Here is a 19,568-nt window from a genome sequence, read left to right as displayed (position 1 = left end):
GAGCTAATAAGTGAATTCAGCAAAGTTGTTAGATACAAGATCAACACACAAAATCAGTGGTATTTCCAAATACTGGCAATACAAAATCTAAAAAGGAAATAAATCAACTCCTTTTACAATAGCATCAAAAAGAATAAAATACTTTGAAATATATTTAACCAAAGAGGTACGAGACTTGTACGTGGAAAACTATAAAACACTGCTGAAAGAAATGAAAGAAGGTCTAAGTATGGTCATGTATTGCTTAACGATGGGGGCACCTTCTGAGAAATGTGTTGTGTGAGTGATTTCGTCGTTGTGTGAACATCACAGAGTATACTTACACAAACCTGGATGGTATAGTGTACTACACATCTAGGCAATATGGCATAGCCTTGCTCCCGGGCTACAAACCTGGACAGCATGTTACTGTATTGAATACTGTAGACAATTGTAACATGATGGTATTTGTGTATCTAAACATAGAAAAGATACAGTAAAAATATGGCCTTATAATCTTATGTGACCACCATCACATATGCTGTAAGTCATGGACCGAAAGGTTGTTATGTGGCGCATGACTATAAATGGAAAAATATTCATGCTTAAGGATTTGAAGACTTTATATATAAAGTGAGTCATCGCACCAGTATTGTTAAGATATCAATACTCCGGCTGGGTGTGTTGGTTCACACCTGTAATACCAGCACTTTGGGAGGCCGAGGTGGGTGGATCATCTAAGGTCGGGAGTTCAAGACCAGCCTGACCAACATGGTGAAACCCTGTCTCTACTAAAAATACAAAAATTAGCTGGGCGTGGTGGTGCATGCCTATAATCCCAGTTATTTGGGAGGCTGAGGCAGGAGAATCACTAGAACCCGGGAGGCGGAGGTTATAGTGAGCCGAGATCATGCCATTGCACTCCAGCCTGGGCAACAAGAGCAAAACTCCATCTCAAAAAAAAAATTGAAGGTATCAATACTCCTCAAATTGATCTACCAATTCAAAGCAATCCCTGTCAAAATCCCAGTGGCCCCCCCTCCCTTTTTTTTTTTTTTTTTTTTTAACAGCAATGGAAAAGCTGAGCTAAAATTCGTACAGAACTGCAAGGGACAAAACAATCTTGAAAAAGAGGAGCAAAGTTGGAGGACTCAAACTTCCTGATTTCTATACAGCTACTATACAGCTGTATACAGCTACTATACAGCTACAGTAATCAAAATAGTATGGTACTAGCATAAAGATAAGATACATAATCAATGGAATAGAATTGAGAGTACAGAAATAAATTTATACATCCATGGTCAATTGATTTTTGACAAGGGAAGAATCCTCTCTTCATTAAATGGTGCTGGGACCACAAAATCGGAAGAGCTCTCACAGAAGGGTCAAAGAAAAGTCTCTTTGCCTAACGGGATCAATTTAACTCCTTATTGTGCTTCAACAGACACGGTCTCATGAGCAGTGAGATTTGAACTCACCACGGGCTCCCAAAATCGCTGAACAGGAGATGAGGGAGGTGGTGGTGGGGGGAACGGCATGGGTCTGTAGGTGAGGATCAATCTCAATCTGAGTCCCAGCACTAAAGACTTACAAATAAATCCCGATTTAGGCAAACCGAGACTTTATTCGGAAAGGATTATTGCAACAGGGGGGAAAAGGACTATTGCAATAAGGGTGGAGAACTATTGCAATAGGAAGGACTGTTGCAATCGGGAGAATGCTGGACTATAAAATAAAAAACAAATCTGGATATACGTAAGGAGAGAGTTCAGTGGAAGAGATCCAAGAAAAGGGAAAGAAACTATTGCAACTGAGAGTGGGGATTGGGGGAGGCTACAGCAACCGGGAGAACTCTCCAACCATGAGATCTGCAGCGATCTCCTGGGTCAGGCAGAAAAGGGCTTTCCTTTTACAGAGATGAGTGAACAGGGCTAGAAAGACCCGGGTGTGGGGAAGTGGGGAGAAGACTGGAGGTGGCAGCGATGAGACTACACAGAGACTGTTTCCCTGGGGTCCGTCTATTTTCAGGCGGTGGATGAGGAGGGCTGCTCGCTGGCTGCGGCTGAGGCTCGGTCACCGTGTAGAGAGGCCCAGGGAGAGCTGCTTCACTCAAGTCCTGTCAAGTCAAGGCAGCCGGGATTTGTCCACATCGTGAGTACAGGCAGGTCAGCTAACTATTTGCGAGGCGAAGAACTGGAATTTAGAGGGTCTGGGCCTGACCTTGTCACAGCTAACGACGGGGGCATCCTTGAGTCCTGACCAAGTCACATGCGGAAGGGCGTTTGCGTGTAGTAAGTCCTTTTAGGAACACAAAGGGGCCGGGCGCGGTGGCTCACGCCTGTAATCCCAGCACTTTGGGAGGCCAAGGCGGGCGGATCACCTGAGGTCAGGAGTTCAAGACCAGCCTGGCCAACATGGTGAAACCCCGTCTCTACTAAAAATACAAAAATTAGCCGGGCGTGGTGGCAGGCGCCTGTAATCCCAGCTACTCCGGAGGCTGAGGCAGGAGAATCGCTCGAATCCGGGAGGCGGAGGTTGCGGTGAGCCAAGATCGCGCCATTGCATTCCAACCTGGGGGACAAGAGCGAGATTTAGTCTCAAAAAAAAAAAAAAAAAAAAGGTGGGTGGGGGTTTCTTCAACGTCGTTGTCCACAGGGCTCAGGTCAAGTTCAACATTGTCAGAATGCAGGGACGTCTCTCCATGGTTTCTGAGGCTGAGGAGGTACCCAGGTAAGCACACGCTGGGTTCTCTGGTGAGCACACACCGAGCTGCCTGCATCTCCCCTACCCAAGAAGACAGCTAGCCGCCCGGCCAGTGGCGGGAAGGGGAGGCGGCCATTAGCGCCGTTCCCGCCGGGACTTGAAGCGCCCGGCCGCGGCAAGCCCCGCCCTCGGCGCGCCCCCGCGTCCGCGCGCGCTCCTCGGGTCTGCGCGGAGCCGGCGTCGGCGCGCGCTTGGGCGCCTGGCGAAGACAGAGAGAGGCTGGCGGGATCTCAGCGGCGCGGCCGCGGAACCTGAGGCGGTCTGGGGCGGCGGCGCTGCGGCTCTGAAGGGCTCCAGCCAAACGGAGCCCGCGGCCAAACGGTGCCTGCGGTGCCTGAGCTGAGTGAGGCCGGGAGGCCGTGCCCGGAGGTGAGCGTCCCGGGGCCGCGCCGCGTCCGGCGGGGTGAGGGCGGGGCGGGGTGGGGCGGTCGCCTGCCGGCTGGGGCCGAGGGGTCGCGGCCTGTGGCCTGGCCGCCGCGGATCGTCGGTGTCGGGGGGAGTCTCGCTCTGGAGGGCCGCGTGTTTGCGACTCGGGAAGGGGCGCCGGCGGCGGAGCCCGGGCCAGGGTCCCGCCCAGCCCAGGTGAGCGGCGACCCCGAGCCCCTGACTCTGCCTGCGGCTTGACTTGCGAGCTAGCTGAAGGCACAGCTCCTGGTTCTCTCGCAGGGCGTTCCGAAACTTAGTTATGCGCAACCCAATGTTTCTATTTTCAAAGGCGAACGCTGCACGATCGCAGTCCAGTGATACAAAGTATGCCTATTAGTGACTTCACCCGACTCCCACCACTCACTTTCTCTGATGTTTTGAAGGCCTGGTGTTCGCTGATTTCACATTTCCTTAATTTCTTCTTGGTGCCTTTTTTTTTTTCCTTTTCGCTGCCAGTAATAAAAGAGTTTATTACTTGTCAGCAATGATGAATGTTCGTGTGGCATCCAGCGTTGGTTCCTATGTACGTAACTTGAGATAAGTAAAGATAGGAAACTGCTGATTTGTTTTGATTCGAATGCAGAAAATAATGTGGTAGTATGAAGTCTGGCCGGTTGCAGTTTGTTTTTAGGGGGGAAACTTTAAAAGTTCATGTTGTGTCTTCTGTCTAAATATGCTGAAAGTCGGATTTATTTAAAAGGCAATTAAATTCAGTGAATACAGAGTATCTTTTTATAACACTAATGTTAGTGCTAGGCACTGGCGGAGTCCAAAAATGTGTAAAAAATGTGTGCAGGAGGGAGTGGTTAAGCACACTAGTGATATGAGGCTGACTGGAGTCCAGTGTTAATGGAAGCTCACACTTACTGAGCAGTCGTTTTCAGCTGGGCACTGTGGAGGGTACTTTACTTGCATTTTAATTTAATAATGTATAATAATTAGCATACACTTGATTTAATTTTTTTCATTCAAAAAAATTTTAGTACCTACTGTGTACTGAATGCTAAGGATATGATAGTGACAATTACAGACTCTGCCTTTAGACTGTACAGTGTCATTGGGCAAAACAGATATTAAGCAAATAATCAGGGCCCGGAGCGATGGCTCACGCCTGTAATCCCAGCACTTTGAAAGGCTGAGGTGGGCAGATCACCTGAGGTCAGGAGTTCTAGACCAGCCTGGCCAACATGGTGAAACCCCGTCTCTTTCTACTAAAAATACAGAAATTAGCTGGGCGTGATGGGGGGCGTCTGTAATCCCAGCTACTCAGAAAAACTGAGGCAGGAGAATAGCTTGAGCTGGCGAGAGTTAGAGGTTGCAGTGAGCCAAGATGGTGCCACTGCACTCCAGCCTGGGTGACAGAGCGGGACTCCATCTCAAAAAGTAAAATAAAAGAAATAATCACACAAATAAATGCCAATAAGCAAAGACAGAGGCTAAAACAAAGAATGTAAGTTGTTTGTGAGAGAAGGTAACAGGGGGACTTATCCCAGCTGGGAAAGTTTTCCTAGGAAAGTAAAACTTAGATATTGAGCTTAGATATTAGGGATAAATAGGAATTAGGGGAAGATGACTCCCAAAGGAGAGAAGAAAGGCTCAGGCAAAGGAAATAGATGGCGCGGAGGCTAGGGAAGATGGTCATTTCAGGAACTTCAGCAGTTGTTGTGTGGGAAGCAAAAGGGTGCTGTGATAAAGTAGGTTAGGGCCAGAGAGATGATGCAGGGCTTTTTTTTTTTTTTTTTTTTTTTTTTTTTGTTACAGAGTCTCGCTCTGTCACCCAGGCTGGAGTGCAGCGGCACGATCTCGGCTCACTGCAATCTCTTCCGGATTCAAGCGATTCTCCTGCCTCAGCCTCCCGAGTAGCTGGGACTATAATGCGCGCCACCATGCCCGGCTAATTTTTGTATTTTTAGTAGAGATGGAGTTTCACTGTGTTGGTGAGACTGGTCTCAAAATCCTGACCTCTGGTGATCCACCCGCGTCGGCCTCCCAGAGTGCTGGGATTACAGACGTGAGCCACCGTGGCTGATGCAGGGCCTTTTAAGCAATGTTAAGGATTTGCGACCAGCTTTTTCTGTTTCTTTTTCTTTTTTAAACTTTTATAGAAAACTTTTCAAACCACTCAAATGTAGGGAGAGAACAGTACAATGAACTCTCCTGTAATATTACCCAAATGACTTGGACGTTATTTTAACAGTAATAGGAAGTAGTTTAAAGGTTTACCTCCGTCAGGAAAAAAAAAAGTTTAAAGCAAGGTAAGTCTTACTACAAACAACTTTTTTTTTTTTTTTTTTGAGACGGAGTCTCGCACAGGCAGGAGTGCTGTGGTGCAATCTCCGCTCACTGCAACCTCTGCCTCCCGGGTTCAAGCGATTCTCCTGCCTCAGCCTCCCGAGTAGCTGGGATTACAGGCATGCACCACCATGCTTGGCTAGTTTTTTGTATTTTTGGTAGAGACGGGGTTTCACTGTGTTGGCCAGGCTGGTCTCGAACTCCAGACCTTCTGATCTGCCCACCTCAGCCTCCCAAAGTGCTGGAATTACAGGCGTGAGCCACCGTGCCTGGCCAACTTTTTATTTCAAAAAGTCATCCTGACTGCTGTGTAGAAACTGGATTGGATGGGGACAAGAATGGAAGTGAGGAGACCACCTAGAGTTGATGGTGGTTGGGACTAGAATTGTGGCAATGAAGGCGTTGAAAATTTAAGAGTACCTAACTGATCTCTTCTCATGTTAATAATTTTATATTCACACCTATTGGAGGAATCATGGAAGGTTTTCTAAAGGAGATTGTATGTATGTATGTTTTTATTTATTTGAGATAGAGTTTTGTTCTTCCCACCCAGGTTGGAGTGCAATGACCCAATCTTGGCTCATGGCAACTTCTGCCTCCTGGGTTCAAGTAATTCTCCTGCCTCAGCCTCCCAAGTAGTTGGGATTACAGTTATGCACCACCACACCCAGCTAATTTTGTATTTTTAGTAGAGAGAGACAGGGTTTCACCATGTCGGTCAGGCTGGTCTCGAACTCCTGACCTCAGGTAATCTGCCCGTCTTGGCCTCCCAAAGTGCTGGGATTACAGGCTTAAACCACCGTGCCCAGCTAAAGGAGATTATATTTAAAATGGGCTTTGCATTTCCGTCCAGACCAGAACCCAAGATGGCTGCACTCTTGCTGAGACATGTTGGAGTGGTCATTGCCTCCGAGCGCACTTTAGCCCTCAGCTTTGTATCAGAAATGCTGTTCCTTTGGGAACCATGGCCAAAGAAGAGATGGAATGGTTCTGGAATAAGAACACAGGTTCAAACCGTCCCGTATCTCCCCACGTCACTATCTACAGTTGGTGTCTTCCCATGTCGATGTCCATCTGCCACCATGGCTCTGGTATTGCTTTGAGCACAGGGGTCTCTTTTTGGCATGTCAGCCCTGTTACTCCCAGGAAAGTTTAAGTCTTATTTGGAACTCATTGGTCCCTGTGTCTGGGGCCAGCACTGATGGACACAACTAAGTTTGCACTCGTCTTCCCTCTCATGTATCATACCTGGAATGGGATCCAACACTTGATGTGGGACCTAGGAAAAGGCCTGAAGATTCCCCAGCTATATACCAGTCTGGAGTGGTTATCCTGGTTCTTACTGTCTTATTTGTAGGGCTGGCAGCTGTGTGAAGAACTGAGGTGACCAGCATCATCTTCCTACACATTATTGTATTCACCCATCTTTCAGTTTGTCAGTCTAATCTCCACCCTGGGAAAAGTTCTCCTTATTTGTTTAGATCCTTTTGCGCTTTCAGATCCCCTTGGAACAGTACAGTACCTTGTAGACCGTAATAGTGGAAAAGGGTCTAGTTTTCCCCTTGTTTCTAAAGATGGGGTGGCTGCAAAAACTCCCCTTTTTTTGCCCACAGCTTGCCTAATCTGGGCCTAGAAGCAGTTATTCTCTCTCCATATTGGGCTTTGATTTGTGCTGAACGTCAGCTTTTGGCTCCTTCTTCCTGGGATATTGGAAACAATGCCAGCTCTGTGGCTTCTGCCCTGGGGACTGGGGGTGAGGCTTTGGGCACCACTGCCTGTGAGTTGCTGGCTTAAAGGACAGTTCTGTTCATTGGTGAGAGCCAGGCCATTAACACCTACGCAGTGTTACTGAAAGAAGAGAGGTGGGAGTGGAGCAGAATTAGTCTGTCCCAGCTAGAGAGAGATAAAGAGGACTAGTTAGTTCTTGGAGCAGCTGCTTTGAGGAGAAAATATATAGCTTTTGACCCAAGAGGAAGATCCAGAAAATTATTGAATATATTAAAGTTTTTTTTCTTGCATTTCTAGAAAAGCCTCTTAATTTTATGCTTTCTCATCCAAGTCATGTACCACTTTTTTCTGAAACTGAATTAAAATACTTATTAAAAAAAGGGGGGAGGGCCCTTTGTGACATAAGATAACATTTCAGTATGGAGCCCTGGAATGAGAATGTCCTGGAATGGGAATGTCTTGGTCAGCTCTGGAATGACTCAGTAAGTAACCTTGCCAGTCTCTGCCTAAGTGTCAGCTTTCCCGTAGGATTTTCTCATTTAAATTACAGTTGTCACTACCACTTTGGTCCTTGGAGTATATAACTAGCCCATTAAAAATTTCTAGGAAAGGACAAAAATATATTTTCTTCATTACTATGATTACAGCTAAAATAAGCTGAAACTTTCCAAAAGATTTCATTTTCTATCACTTAGTATATAGTAAACCAGAATTCACAAAATATACAAATGAACTGTCTTTTAAGTATTTGGTTCTGATGCTATCATAGTTGGTTGCTTTTGGAGGCTTGGGGGCCTAATCACATTCCATAGAAGATCTAAGTAAAAGGAACCCAACATGGAAATGTGATCCATTGGTTTCTTTTCCCTCGTGTTTAATACCTGGAATGGCCTTATCCTTAAAAAGAAATGTAAGCTTCTGTATAAAGATAGCATGTGTGATTGTATAATACCTTGATACAAATCCATAATCTAAAAAAAAGTGGCCAGTTTTTTGTTTGTTTTTGCATTTTTTTCTCCTCAAATTCCTTTTGACCATGAAATATATGTTTTAAAAAATAAAATTGTAATGTGCAATTTTTAATTTAATTTTTAATTATGCATTTAATTCTTTTTTTTCCTTCTCTTTTTTTTTTTTTTTGAGACAGGGTCTCACTCTGTCATCCAGGCTGAACTGGAGTACAGTGGCATGATCTCAGCTCACTGCAACCTCTGCCTCCCAGGTTCAAGCAATTCTCGTGCCTCAGCCTCCCGAGTAGCTGGGGATTATAGGTGTGTGTTCCCACGTCCAGCTAGTTTTTGTATTTTTAGTAGGCACAGGGTTTTGCCAGGTTGGCCAGCCTGGTCTCAAACTCCTGGCCTCAAGTGATTTGCCCCCTTGGGCCTCCCAAAGTGTGGGGATTACAGGCATGAGCCACTGTGTCCAGCCACATTTAATTCTTTTATTTATTTATTTATTTATTTATTTTTAGACAGAGTTTCACTTCGACATCCAGGCTGGAGTGCAGTAGTGCAATCTCAGTTCACTGCAACCTTTGCTTCCGGGTTCAAGCGATTCTCCTGCCTCAGCCTCCTGAGTAGCTTGGGACTACAGGCATGTGCCATCATGCCTGGCTAATTTTTGTTTTTTGTTTTTTGTTTTTTTTAAACGTAGTCTCACTCTGTCACCAGGCTGGAGTGCAGTAGCGTGATCTCGGCTCACTGCAATGTCCGCCTCCCGGGTTCAAGCGATTCCCCTGCCTCAGCCTGCTGAGTAGCTGGGACTATAGGCGCACGCCACCATACCTGGCTATTTTTTTTTTGTATTTTAATAGAGGCGGGGTTTCACCATGTTGGCCAGGATGGTCTCCATCTCCTGACCTCGTGATCCACCCGCCTCAGCCTCCTAAAGAGCTGGGATTACGGGCATAAGCCACCATGCCTGACCAATTTTTGTATTTTTAGTAGAGATGGAGTTTCACCATATTGGCCAGGCTGGTCTTGAACTCCTGACCTCAAGTGATCCACCTGCCTCAGCCACCCAAAGTGCTGGGATTCAGGCGTGAGCCACCGCACCCAGCCCTATTTAATTCTTAATATGTAGTTTTTATATTCAGATTCTTATACACTTATTTTAAATTTTTGTTTATAGATTTAAAAAAGAAATCAGACAGTCTCCCAAGCCAGAATAGTCTCAGACTCCCAATTTATTGATTTTTTTTTTTTGAGACAGAGTCTCACTCTTATCCTGGCTGAAATTCAGTGGCACAATTATAGTTCACTGCAGCCTTAAACTCCTGGACTCAAGCAACTCTCCTGCCTCAGCATCCTGAGTAGCCAGGACTACAGACGTTTGCCATGATGCCTGGCTAATGTTCTTATTTGTAGTAGTGACAGGGTCTCACTGTGTTGGCTAGGCTGATCTTGAACTCCTAGCATCAAGAGATTCCCACCACCTGAGCCTCCTAAAGTGCTGAGATTACAGGGACGGGGTTTCATCTTGCTGTCCAGAATGGTCTCGATCTCCTGACCTTGTGATTCGCCCACCTCGGCCTCCCAAAGTGCTGGGATTACAGGCGTGAGCCATCGCGCCCAGCTGCTTGCCTACCATTTTTAAGTTGCCATTTTCTTGATTCAGCATTCCCTTGGTTGCTGTAACCCTTCTTTGACTATTTTCTAGAGTTCTGACAAAGTTGGTTCTAAGAGTTTCTACTTGTCTTTTGATATTTCTGTAGAGGGGACAGGTGCCTGGACCTACCTGTTCTTCCATTTTGCTGATGTCACCCTCAAGAGTTTAATTTTCCTTTTTCTTTTTCTCTCACTCTCTTTCAATAAGGAGTTTAAAAATTTTAAATCTTGTATATATAATCCTGTGTCACTTAATGAAGGGCATACATTCTGAAAAGTGTCATTAGGCAGTTTTGTCATTGTGTGAATATCATACAATGTATTTACACAAACCTGATGTTATAGCCAACTATACACACAGGCTGTATGGTGTAGCATATTGCTCCTAGGCTACAAACCTGTACAGCATGTTACTGTACCAAATACTGTAGGCACTTATGATATAATGGTAACTATTTGCGTATCCAAACATATATATCTCAACATAGAAAAGGCACAGTAAAAATATACTGTTATAATCTTATGGGACCACCATTGTATATGCAGTCCGTCATTGACCAAAATGTTGTTACACAGTGTATTATTGTATTTGGAATGTATTTTGGTTATGATAATGCCACATTACTGTGAGTTTGTTAAAGGGTTCATCTCAGGCTGGAGTGCTGCAACGCAGTCTCGGCTTACTTCAACCTCTGCCTCCCAGGTTCAAGTAATTCTCATTACTCAGCCTCCTGAGTAGTGGAGATTACAGATATGTGCCACTACACCGAGCTGATTTTTGTATTTTTAGTAGAGATGGTGTTTTGCCATGTTGGACAGGCTGGTCTCGAACTCCTGGCCTGAAGTGATCCAACTGCCTCGGCCTCCCAAAGTGCTGGGAGTACAGGCATGAGCCACCATACCTGACCTCATCTTTTTTATTAAAAAAAACAAAAATCTGATCGTATAGACTCACATATTTTTGTTTTATTCAATGGAGCAGAATCCACTAGTATTGTTATTTTTTTAGATGTTCAGTTTACCAGATTTACCGAATGGGAGCCCCTTCAGAGTGCCTTTGGGGTCACTTTTTCTTTTCATTTTTTGTTTTTAATTTATTATTTGTTTCTTTTTTGAGACAGTCTCACTAACTCTGTCACCAGAGTTGGAGTGCAGTGGCGCAGTCTCAGCTCACTGCAAGCTCCGCCTCCAGGGTTGAAGTGATTCTCCTGCCTCAGCCTACCTAGTAGCTGGGATTTCTTGCGCCGACCACCATGCCTGGCTAATTTTTGTATTTTTAGTGGAGATGGGGTTTCACCATGTTGGCCAGGCTGGTCTTGAACTCCTGACCTCAGGTGATCCACCCTCCTTGGCCTCCCAAAGTGCTGGGATTACAGACGTGAGCCACCACACCTGGCCCTGTCCTTATCATTCTTTGGGTACCTTTTCTGGGGTAAAAGTTTCCATGTTCATCTTTCTCTGCCCCAGCCCTGAAGTTATCCTTTTCTCGAAGGAGCAATTTAAGAAAAACATTCTCCTTACACAGTAGAATATTTAGAAACCAACATATAGGCACTTGGTGTGCTCCTTGCTTCTGGTATGTCATTGCTTCCAGGCCTTCTCAGCAGACCAGTGGTTTGGACTACACCTGTCACTTGGTGTCCCTGGAAGATTGTTCCAAGACCCCCATATATACCAAAATCTGCTGATGCTCAAGTCCCTTGCATAAAATAGCATACTATTTGCAGATAACATATGCACATCCTCCTGTATACTGTAAATCACCTTTAAATTACTTATAGTACCTGATACTATGTAAATAGTTGTTATGTAATTTTAAAATTTGTATTATTTTTTGTTGTATTGTTTTTCTTATTTTTTTTTTCCTTGAATATTTTTGATCCATGATTGGTTGAGCCTGCAGATGCATAGGGCTGTTGCCCAGGCTGGAGCACAGTGGCATGATGATGACCCACTGCATTCTTGAACTCCTGGGCTCAAGTGATCCTCCCACCTCAGCACCTCAACTTCCTGAGTAGCTGGAACCACAGAGGTGCACCATAATGCCTGGCTAACTTTTTTTTTCTGAGATGAAGTCTTGTTCTGTTGCCCAGGCTGGAGTGCAGTGGTGTGATTTCAGCACACTGCAACCTCTGCCTCCCAGGTTCAAGTGATTCTCCTGCCTCAGCCTCCTGAATAACTGGGACTACAGGTGCGTACCACCACACTCGCTTAATTTTTATATTTTTTAGAAGAGACAGGGTTTCACCATGTTGACCAGGCTGGTCTTGAACTCTTGACCTCAAGTGATCCACCCATGGCTGGGCACGCTGGCTCACACCTGTAATCCCAGGACTTTGAGAGGCCGAGGCAGGTGGATCACCTGAGGTTGGGAGTTCGAGACCAGCCTGACCAACATGGAGAAACCCCGACTCTACTAAAAATAAAAAATTAGCCAGGTGTGGTGGCGCATGTCCGTAATCCCAGCTACTCGGGAGGCTGAGGCAGGAGACTCTCTGGAACCCGGGAGATGGAGGTTGTGGTGAGCCGAGATTGTGCCATTGCACTCTAGCCTGGGCAACAAGAGCGGAATTCCATCTCAAAAATGAATAAATAAATAAATAAATAAATAAATAAATAAATAAATAAAAGTGATCCACCCACCTCGGCCTCCCAAAGTGCTGGGATTACAGGCATGAGCCACTGTGCCTAGCCATTTTTTGTAGAGTCAGTCTCACTATTTTACCCAGACTGGTCTTGAATTCCTTGGCTTCAGCAATCCTCCTACCTTTTCCTCCCAAAGTGCTGGAATTACAGGTGTGAGCCACATGCCCAGTTCATTTGCTAAGTCAAATGGTATATTATACTTTTTTTCATAATAAGTTTTAAGAAGTCTTTCTTTTGTCAGATTATCAGACTTAAAATGTATTTTCTATCATTGCTTTATTTTGATGATGAAAATGACAGCTTTGAGTTTGCTCACTTTTTGTTTAGACACTTTTAAGTAATATTTTAGGACTACATGGTAACTTACATATTAAGCTTTTTACTTACTTTCTTTTTACTTATTTTCTTTTTACTTTTATAGTAAGGCGAAAGAGAATGAAAGACGTAGATAACCTCAAAAGTATAAAAGAAGAATGGTAAGTTAATTCAAACTGAATTGCTTTGTTAATGCCTTTGTTAATATCGTCCTGTATTTTTATTACATTTCACTGGCAGAGATAGTAGAGTACGTTTTGATTATGTATGACTACTTCATTGTCATCTACTATGTTGAAGTAATCTTTTTACCATAGCTGCATTAAACAAATTTTATTGAAGTTACTGAATGTTTTTTGTTATTAATTTTAAAAAGTTAAATTATCTGTGTTCATACATTACTTCTGTTATTTGATAAATAACTATTTACCTCATTAGCCTCTTGTGATAGATATACTATTTTAGTGTCATAGTGGGAATATGGCTTTGGAGTCAGATAAACCTAGGCTTGAATCCCCTCTCTGCCTTCTATTATCTCTCTGGCCTTTGGGCAGCTTAGGTAAATTCTTTGAGCCTCAATATCTCATCTATAAAATAAGGATATAAATACCTACCTATCTGAAAGGTTTTATGTGTGTATCTTTTTTCTTTTTCTTTTTCTTTTTTTTTTATTTTTTATTTTTTATTTTTTATTGATCATTCTTGGGTGTTTCTTGCACAGGGGGATTTGGCAGGGTCACAGGACAATAGTGGAGGGAAGGTCAGCAGATAAACAAGTGAACAAAGTTCTCTGGTTTTCCTAGGCAGAGGACCTTGCAGCCTTCCGCAGTGTTTGTGTCCCTGGGTACTTGAGATTAGGGAGTGGTGATGACTCTTAACTAGCATGCTGCCTTCAAGCATCTGGTTAACAAAGCACATCTTGCACCGCCCTTAATCCATTTAACCCTGAGTGGACACAGCACATGTTTCAGAGAGCACAGGGTTGGGGGTAAGGTCACAGATCAACAGGATCCCAAGGCAGAAGAATTTTTCTTAGTACAGAAAAAAATGAAGTCTCCCATGTCTACCTCTTTCCACACAGACACGGCAACCATCCGACTTCCCAATCCCTTCCCCACCCTTCTCCCCCTTCTATTCCACAAAACCGCCATTGTCTTCATGGCCCGTTCTCAATGAGCTGTTGGGTACACCTCCCAGACGGGGTGGTGGCCGGGCAGAGGGGCTCCTCACTTCCCAGTAGGGGCGGCTGGGCAGAGGCGCCCCTCACCTCCCGGACGGGGTGGCTGGCCGGGCGGGGGGCTGACCCCCCCACCTCCCTCCCGGACGGGGCGGCTGGCCGGGTGGGGGGCTGACCCCCCCACCTCCCTCCCGGACTGGTCGGCTGGCTGGGCGGTGGGCTGACCCCCCCACCTCCCTCCCAGATGGGGCGGCTGGCCGGGCAGAGGGGCTCCTCACTTCCCAGTAGGGGCGGCTGGGCAGAGGCGCCCCTCACCTCCTGGTCGGGGTGGCTGGCCAGGCGGGGGGCTGACCCCCCTACCTCCCTCCCGGACGGAGCGGCTGGCCGGGCAGGGGGCTGACCCCCCCACCTCCCTCCCGGAGGGAGCGGCTGGCCGGGCAGAGGGGCTCCTCACTTCCCAGTAGGGGCGGCTGGGCAGAGGCGCCCCTCACCTCCCGGACGGGGGCGGCTGGCCAGGCGGGGGGGTAACCCCCCCACCTCCCTCCCAGACGGGGCGGCTGGCCGGGCGGGGGGGGTGACCCCCCCACCTCCCTCCCAGACGGGGCGGCTGGCTGGGCGGGGGGCTGACCCCCCCCCACCTCCCTCCCGGATGGGGCGGCTGGCCGGGCAGAGGGGCTCCTCACTTCCCAGTAGGGGCGGCTGGGCAGAGGCACCCCTCACCTCCCTGACAGGGCGGCTGGCCGGGCGGGGGGCTGATCCCCCCACCTCCCTCCCGGACGGGGCGGCTGGCCGGGCGGGGGGCTGACCCCCCCACCTCCCTCCCGGACGAGGTGGCTGGCGGGCGGAGACGCTCCTCACTTCCCAGACGGGGTGGCTGCCGGGCGGAGGGGCTCCTCACTTCTCAGACAGGGCGGCTGCCGGGCGGAGGGGCTGCTCACTTCTCAGACGGGGCGGTTGCCAGGCAGAGGGTCTCCTCACTTCTCAGACGGGGCGGCCGGGCAGAGACGCTCCTCACATCCCGGACGGGGCGGCAGGGCAGAGGTGCTCCCCACATCTCAGACGATGGGCAGCCGGGCAGAGATGCTCCTCACTTCCCAGATATGATGGCGGCCGGGCAGAGACGCTCCTCACTTCCTAGATGGGATGGCGGCCGGGCAGAGACGCTCCTCACTTTCCAGGCTGGGCAGCCAGGCAGAGGGGCTCCTCACATCCCAGACGATGGGCGGCCAGGCGGAGACGCTCCTCGCTTCCCAGACAGGGGAGCGGCCGGGCAGAGGCTGCAACCTCGGCTCTTTGGGAGGCCAAGGCAGGCGGCTAGGAGGTGGTTGTAGCGAGCCGAGATCACGCCACTGCACTCCAGCCTGGGCGCCATTGAGCACTGAGTTAACCAGACTCCGTCTGCAATCCCGGCACCTCGGGAGGCCGAGGCTGGCAGATCACTCGCGGTTAGGAGCTGGAGACCAGCCCGGCCGACACAGCAAAACCCCGTCTCCACCAAAAAAATACGAAAACCGGTCAGGCGTGGCGGCGCGCGCCTGCAATCGCAGGCACTCGGCAGGCTGAGGCAGGAGAATCACGCAGGGAGGTTGCAGTGAGCTGAGATGGCAGCAGTACCGTCCAGCTTCGGCTCGGCATCAGAGGGAGACCGTGGAAAGAGAGGGAGAGGGAGACCGTGGGGAGAGGGAGAGGGAGAGGGAGAGCTCTTTTTCTTTTTTTTTTCTTTTCTTTTTACAGACAGGGTGTATGTTTCCCAGGCTAGAGTGCAGTGGTGCAATCATAGCTTGTTGGAGCCTTGAATTCCTGGGGACAAGTGATCATCTCACCTTGGCTTCCTGAGTAGCTGGGACTACAGGCTTGCACCACTGCCTCCAGTTAATTTTTAAATTTTTTGTAGCAATGAGGTCTCACTGTATTGCTCAGAACTCCTGGCTTCAAGTGATCCTCCTGCCACAGCCTCTCAAAATGCTAGGATTATAAGCGTGAGCCACCATGCTTGGCCTATTATTTATTTTTTAACTCAGGTATTTATAGGCTTATATAAATATTTGATGCTAATTATATAATTGTGAGGTTGTTGGCCGGGCACAGTGGCTCACGCCTGTAATCTCAGCACTTTGGGAGGCCGAGGCAGGTGGATCACCTGAGGTCAGGAGTTCGAGACCAGCCTGGACAACATGATGAAATCCCATCTCTACTAAAAATACAAAAATTAGCCAGGTGTGGTGGCAGGTACCAGTAATCCCAGCTACTCAGGAGGCTGAGGCAGGAGAATTGCTTGAACCTTAGAGGCGGAGGTTTCAGTGAGCCAAGACCGCACCACTGCACTCCAGCCTGGGTGACAGAGCAAGACTCCTCCGTCTCAAAAAATAAATAAAAATAAATAAATAAATGTGAAGTTGTGTCAGAGGTCTCCAAGACCACCCCTAGTTTTGATGATTTACTAGAAGAATTTGTAAGATTTAGCATGTAGTTATACTCATGATTATAATTTATTACAGTGAAGGATTGCAAAGCAAAATCAGCAAAGGGAAAAAGTACATAGGGTAAACCAGGCACAAGCTTCCAGGGGTCCTCACCCAGTGGAGTCACCCAGGATGTACTTAATTCCCCCAGTAACAAGTTGTGACAAATACATGTGAAGTATTGTCTACCAGGAAAGCTCATTGGAGATGAGCCTAGAGTTTTTAGTGGCTCGCTAGTTACATCCTAAAATTTCAGACTATCATAAGGAAAGCAGGAGTTCAATATAAATCACATTGTTTATATAAACTGTACATTGAGCCATCCTTATAAATTTAGGGTGATGGGAACTTTCTAGAAATCCAAGTTTGCAGGTGCGGCCGGGCACAGTGCCTCATGCCTGTAATCCCAGCACTTTGGGAGGCCGAGGCGGGTGGATCACCAAGTCAGGAGATCGAGACCATCCTGGCTAACACAGTCAAACCCCGTCTCTACTAAAAATACAAAAAAAAAAATTAACTGGGCATGGTGGCGGGTGCCTGTAGTCCCAGCTACTGGGGAGGCCGAGGCAGGAGAATGGCGTGAACCCAGGAGGTGGAGCTTGCAGTGAGTCAAGATCACGCCACTGCATTCCAGCCTGGGCAACAGAATGAGACTCTGTCTCAAAAAAAAAACAAAAAAACAGAAATCCAAGTTTGCAGATGCCAGCCCAGGACTAGCCTTGTAAGCAAGTCTTTCAAAAGATAGCAATCAGATCTGCTATATTAACTCATTTCTGCACAGTAATAAATTGAATGACTGATTTGAAATGGTAAAATTAACTTAGAACAGGCCTGTTTTAAAATGGCTTTATTGAAATATAATTCACATACCATATAATTCATTCACTTAAAATATATAGTTCAATAGTTTTTAGTACATTCACAGATTTTTGCAGTCATTAACGTAGTCAATTTTCGCACATTTATATTACCCCAAAGAGAAACCCCATATCCATCAGCAATCCCACCCATTGTCCTATGCCTTGCCCCTGACAACCATGAAACTGCTTTCTTTTTTTGAGACGGAATCTCACTCTGTTGCCCAGGCTGGAGTGCAATGGTGTGATCTCGGCTCACTGCAACCTCCACCTCCCAGGTTCAAGCAATTCCCCTGCCTCAGTCTCCCGAGTGGCTGAGATTACAGGCACGCACCACCATGCTGAGCTAAGTTTTTTGTATTTTTGTGCAGATGGGGTTTCACCATATTGGCCAGTCTGGTCTCAAACTCCTGACCTCAGGTGATCTGCCCACCTTGGCCTCCCAGAGTTCTGAGATTACAGGTGTGAGCCACCATACCTGGCCGTCTGCTTTCTATTTCTACAGATTTACCTGTTCTGGACATTTCATATAAATGCAGTTATACAATATGTGGTCTTTTGTGACTGACTGCTTTCACTTAGCATAATGTTTTCAAGGTTCACCTATGTTGTAGAGCATGTATCAGTATGTACTTTAAATTTTTTTTGTTTTTGTTTTTGTTTTTTTTGAGACGGAGTTTTGCTCTTGTCACCCTGGCTGGGGTGCAGTGGTACAATCTTGGCTTACTGCAACCTCTGCCTCCCAGGTTCAAGCAATTCTCCTGCCTCAGGCTCCCAAGTAGCTGGGACTACAGGTGTGTGCCACCACGCCTGGCTAATTTTTGTATTTTTAGTAGAGATGGGGTTTCACCATGTTGTCCAGGCTGATCTCCAACTCCTGACCTCAGGTGATCCGCCCACCTCGGCCTCCCAAAGTGCTAGGATTACAGACGTGAGTCACCGTGCCTGGCCTGTACTTTGAATTTTAAGTAAAATATTTGGTAAAGTACACAAAAATATTGATGATAGTTTATAATTTTCTTTGTAACAAAAGTGGATTTGTAAAAATGTTTTGTTAAAAACAATGGTCCAGGGAAAAATGCAAAGAAAACTGCCTTTTTTTTTTTTTTTTTTTTTTTTTTTGAGATGAAGTCTTGCTCTGTCACCAGGCTGGAGTGCAGTGGCATGATCTGGGCTCATTGCAACCTCCGCCTCCCAGGTTCGAGTGATTCTCCTGCCTCAGCCTCCTGAGTAGCTGGGACTGTAGGTGCATACCACCACGCCCAGCTAATTTTTGTATTTTTAGTAGAGATGGGGTTTCACCATGTTGGCCAGGATGGTCTCTATCTCTTGACTTCATGATCTGCCCGCCTCGGACTCCCGTAGTGCTGGGATTACAGGCGTGAACCACCACACCCAGCCTTTTTTTTTTTTTTTTTTGAGACAGAGTCTTGCTCTGTCACCCAGGCTGGAGTGCAGTGGCGTGATCTCAGCTCACTGCAACCTCCGCCTCCCAGGTTCAAGCAATTCTCCTGCCTCAGCCTCCCGAGTAGTTGGGAGTACAGGTGCCCACCACCATGCCTGGCTAATTTTTGTACTTTTAGTAGAGATGGGGTTTCACCATGTTGTCCAGGCTGGTCTTGAACTCCTGACCTCAGGCAATCTGCCCACCTCGGCCTCCCAAAAGTGCTAGGATTACAGGCATGAGCCACCGCGCCCAGCCAAAAACTGCTTTTCTAAGTGTATCAGTTGTTCAAAGGTTATAAATGGTGAAGTTCTATGTTTACCATATGTGCTATCTAAGCATCCACAGATGCAAATCTTTCACCTATATGAACAACAGCTAATTCATAACCTTATTTATGCAGAACACAGTAGACAATGAGAAAGCAAACAAAAGAGGCTGTTCTACAGCCCAAATAGTTGTTTCAGAGTCCCTTACCTGAAGCAAAGGAAACAACAGAATGAAAAGGCAGCCTATGGAATGGGAAAAAAATATTTGGAAACAATATATTTTATAAGGGATTAGTTACCAAAATATATATCAGATACTCCTACAACTCAGTAGCAAAAAACTAATAATAATAACTGTATTAGTCCATTTTCATGCTGCTGATAAAGACATACCCGAGACTGGGCAATTTATAAGAGTTTTTTTTTTCCTTTTTTTATTCTTTTTTTTTTTTTTTTTTTTTTTTTGAGACGGAGTTTCGCTCTTGTTGCCCAGGCTGGAGTGCAATGATGCAGTCTCGGCTCATGGCAGCCTCAGCCTCCTGGGTTCAAGCCATTCTCCTGCCTCAGCCTCCCTAGTAGCTGGAATTACAGGTATGTGCAA

At 46.7% G+C, this 19,568-nt stretch overlaps 1 protein-coding gene and 1 pseudogene across 6 annotated transcripts in view; both read left to right on the top strand.

Annotated features, from left to right (window-relative positions):
- Positions 1 to 19,568, top strand: part of UBXN2A (UBX domain protein 2A) — a 73,803-nt gene that overhangs the window by 10,292 nt on the left and 43,943 nt on the right. Inside the window, exons 1-2 of one of the 6 annotated variants that reach the window (XM_055377535.2) lie at positions 1,798 to 2,133; positions 12,865 to 12,919. In XM_055377535.2, the coding sequence (XP_055233510.2) occupies positions 12,879 to 12,919 (41 nt within the window). In that variant the 5' untranslated portion in view covers positions 1,798 to 2,133; positions 12,865 to 12,878. Of the gene's footprint in view, positions 1 to 1,797; positions 2,148 to 2,914; positions 3,115 to 3,166; positions 3,328 to 11,964; positions 11,989 to 12,864; positions 12,920 to 19,568 lie in introns of those variants that run through there. The other 5 variants (XM_055377533.2, XM_055377532.2, XM_055377531.2 and 2 more) reach the window with 5 other exon arrangements.
- On the top strand, positions 4,982 to 8,172 carry LOC129531523 (succinate dehydrogenase cytochrome b560 subunit, mitochondrial-like; annotated as a pseudogene).

The sequence above is a fragment of the Gorilla gorilla genome, chromosome 12 (assembly GCF_029281585.2).
Source record: "Gorilla gorilla gorilla isolate KB3781 chromosome 12, NHGRI_mGorGor1-v2.1_pri, whole genome shotgun sequence".
NCBI classification, from domain to species: domain Eukaryota; kingdom Metazoa; phylum Chordata; class Mammalia; order Primates; family Hominidae; genus Gorilla; species Gorilla gorilla.
Note: the sequence above shows the minus strand (reverse complement) of the source record. Positions and strands in the feature narration are given on the sequence as shown.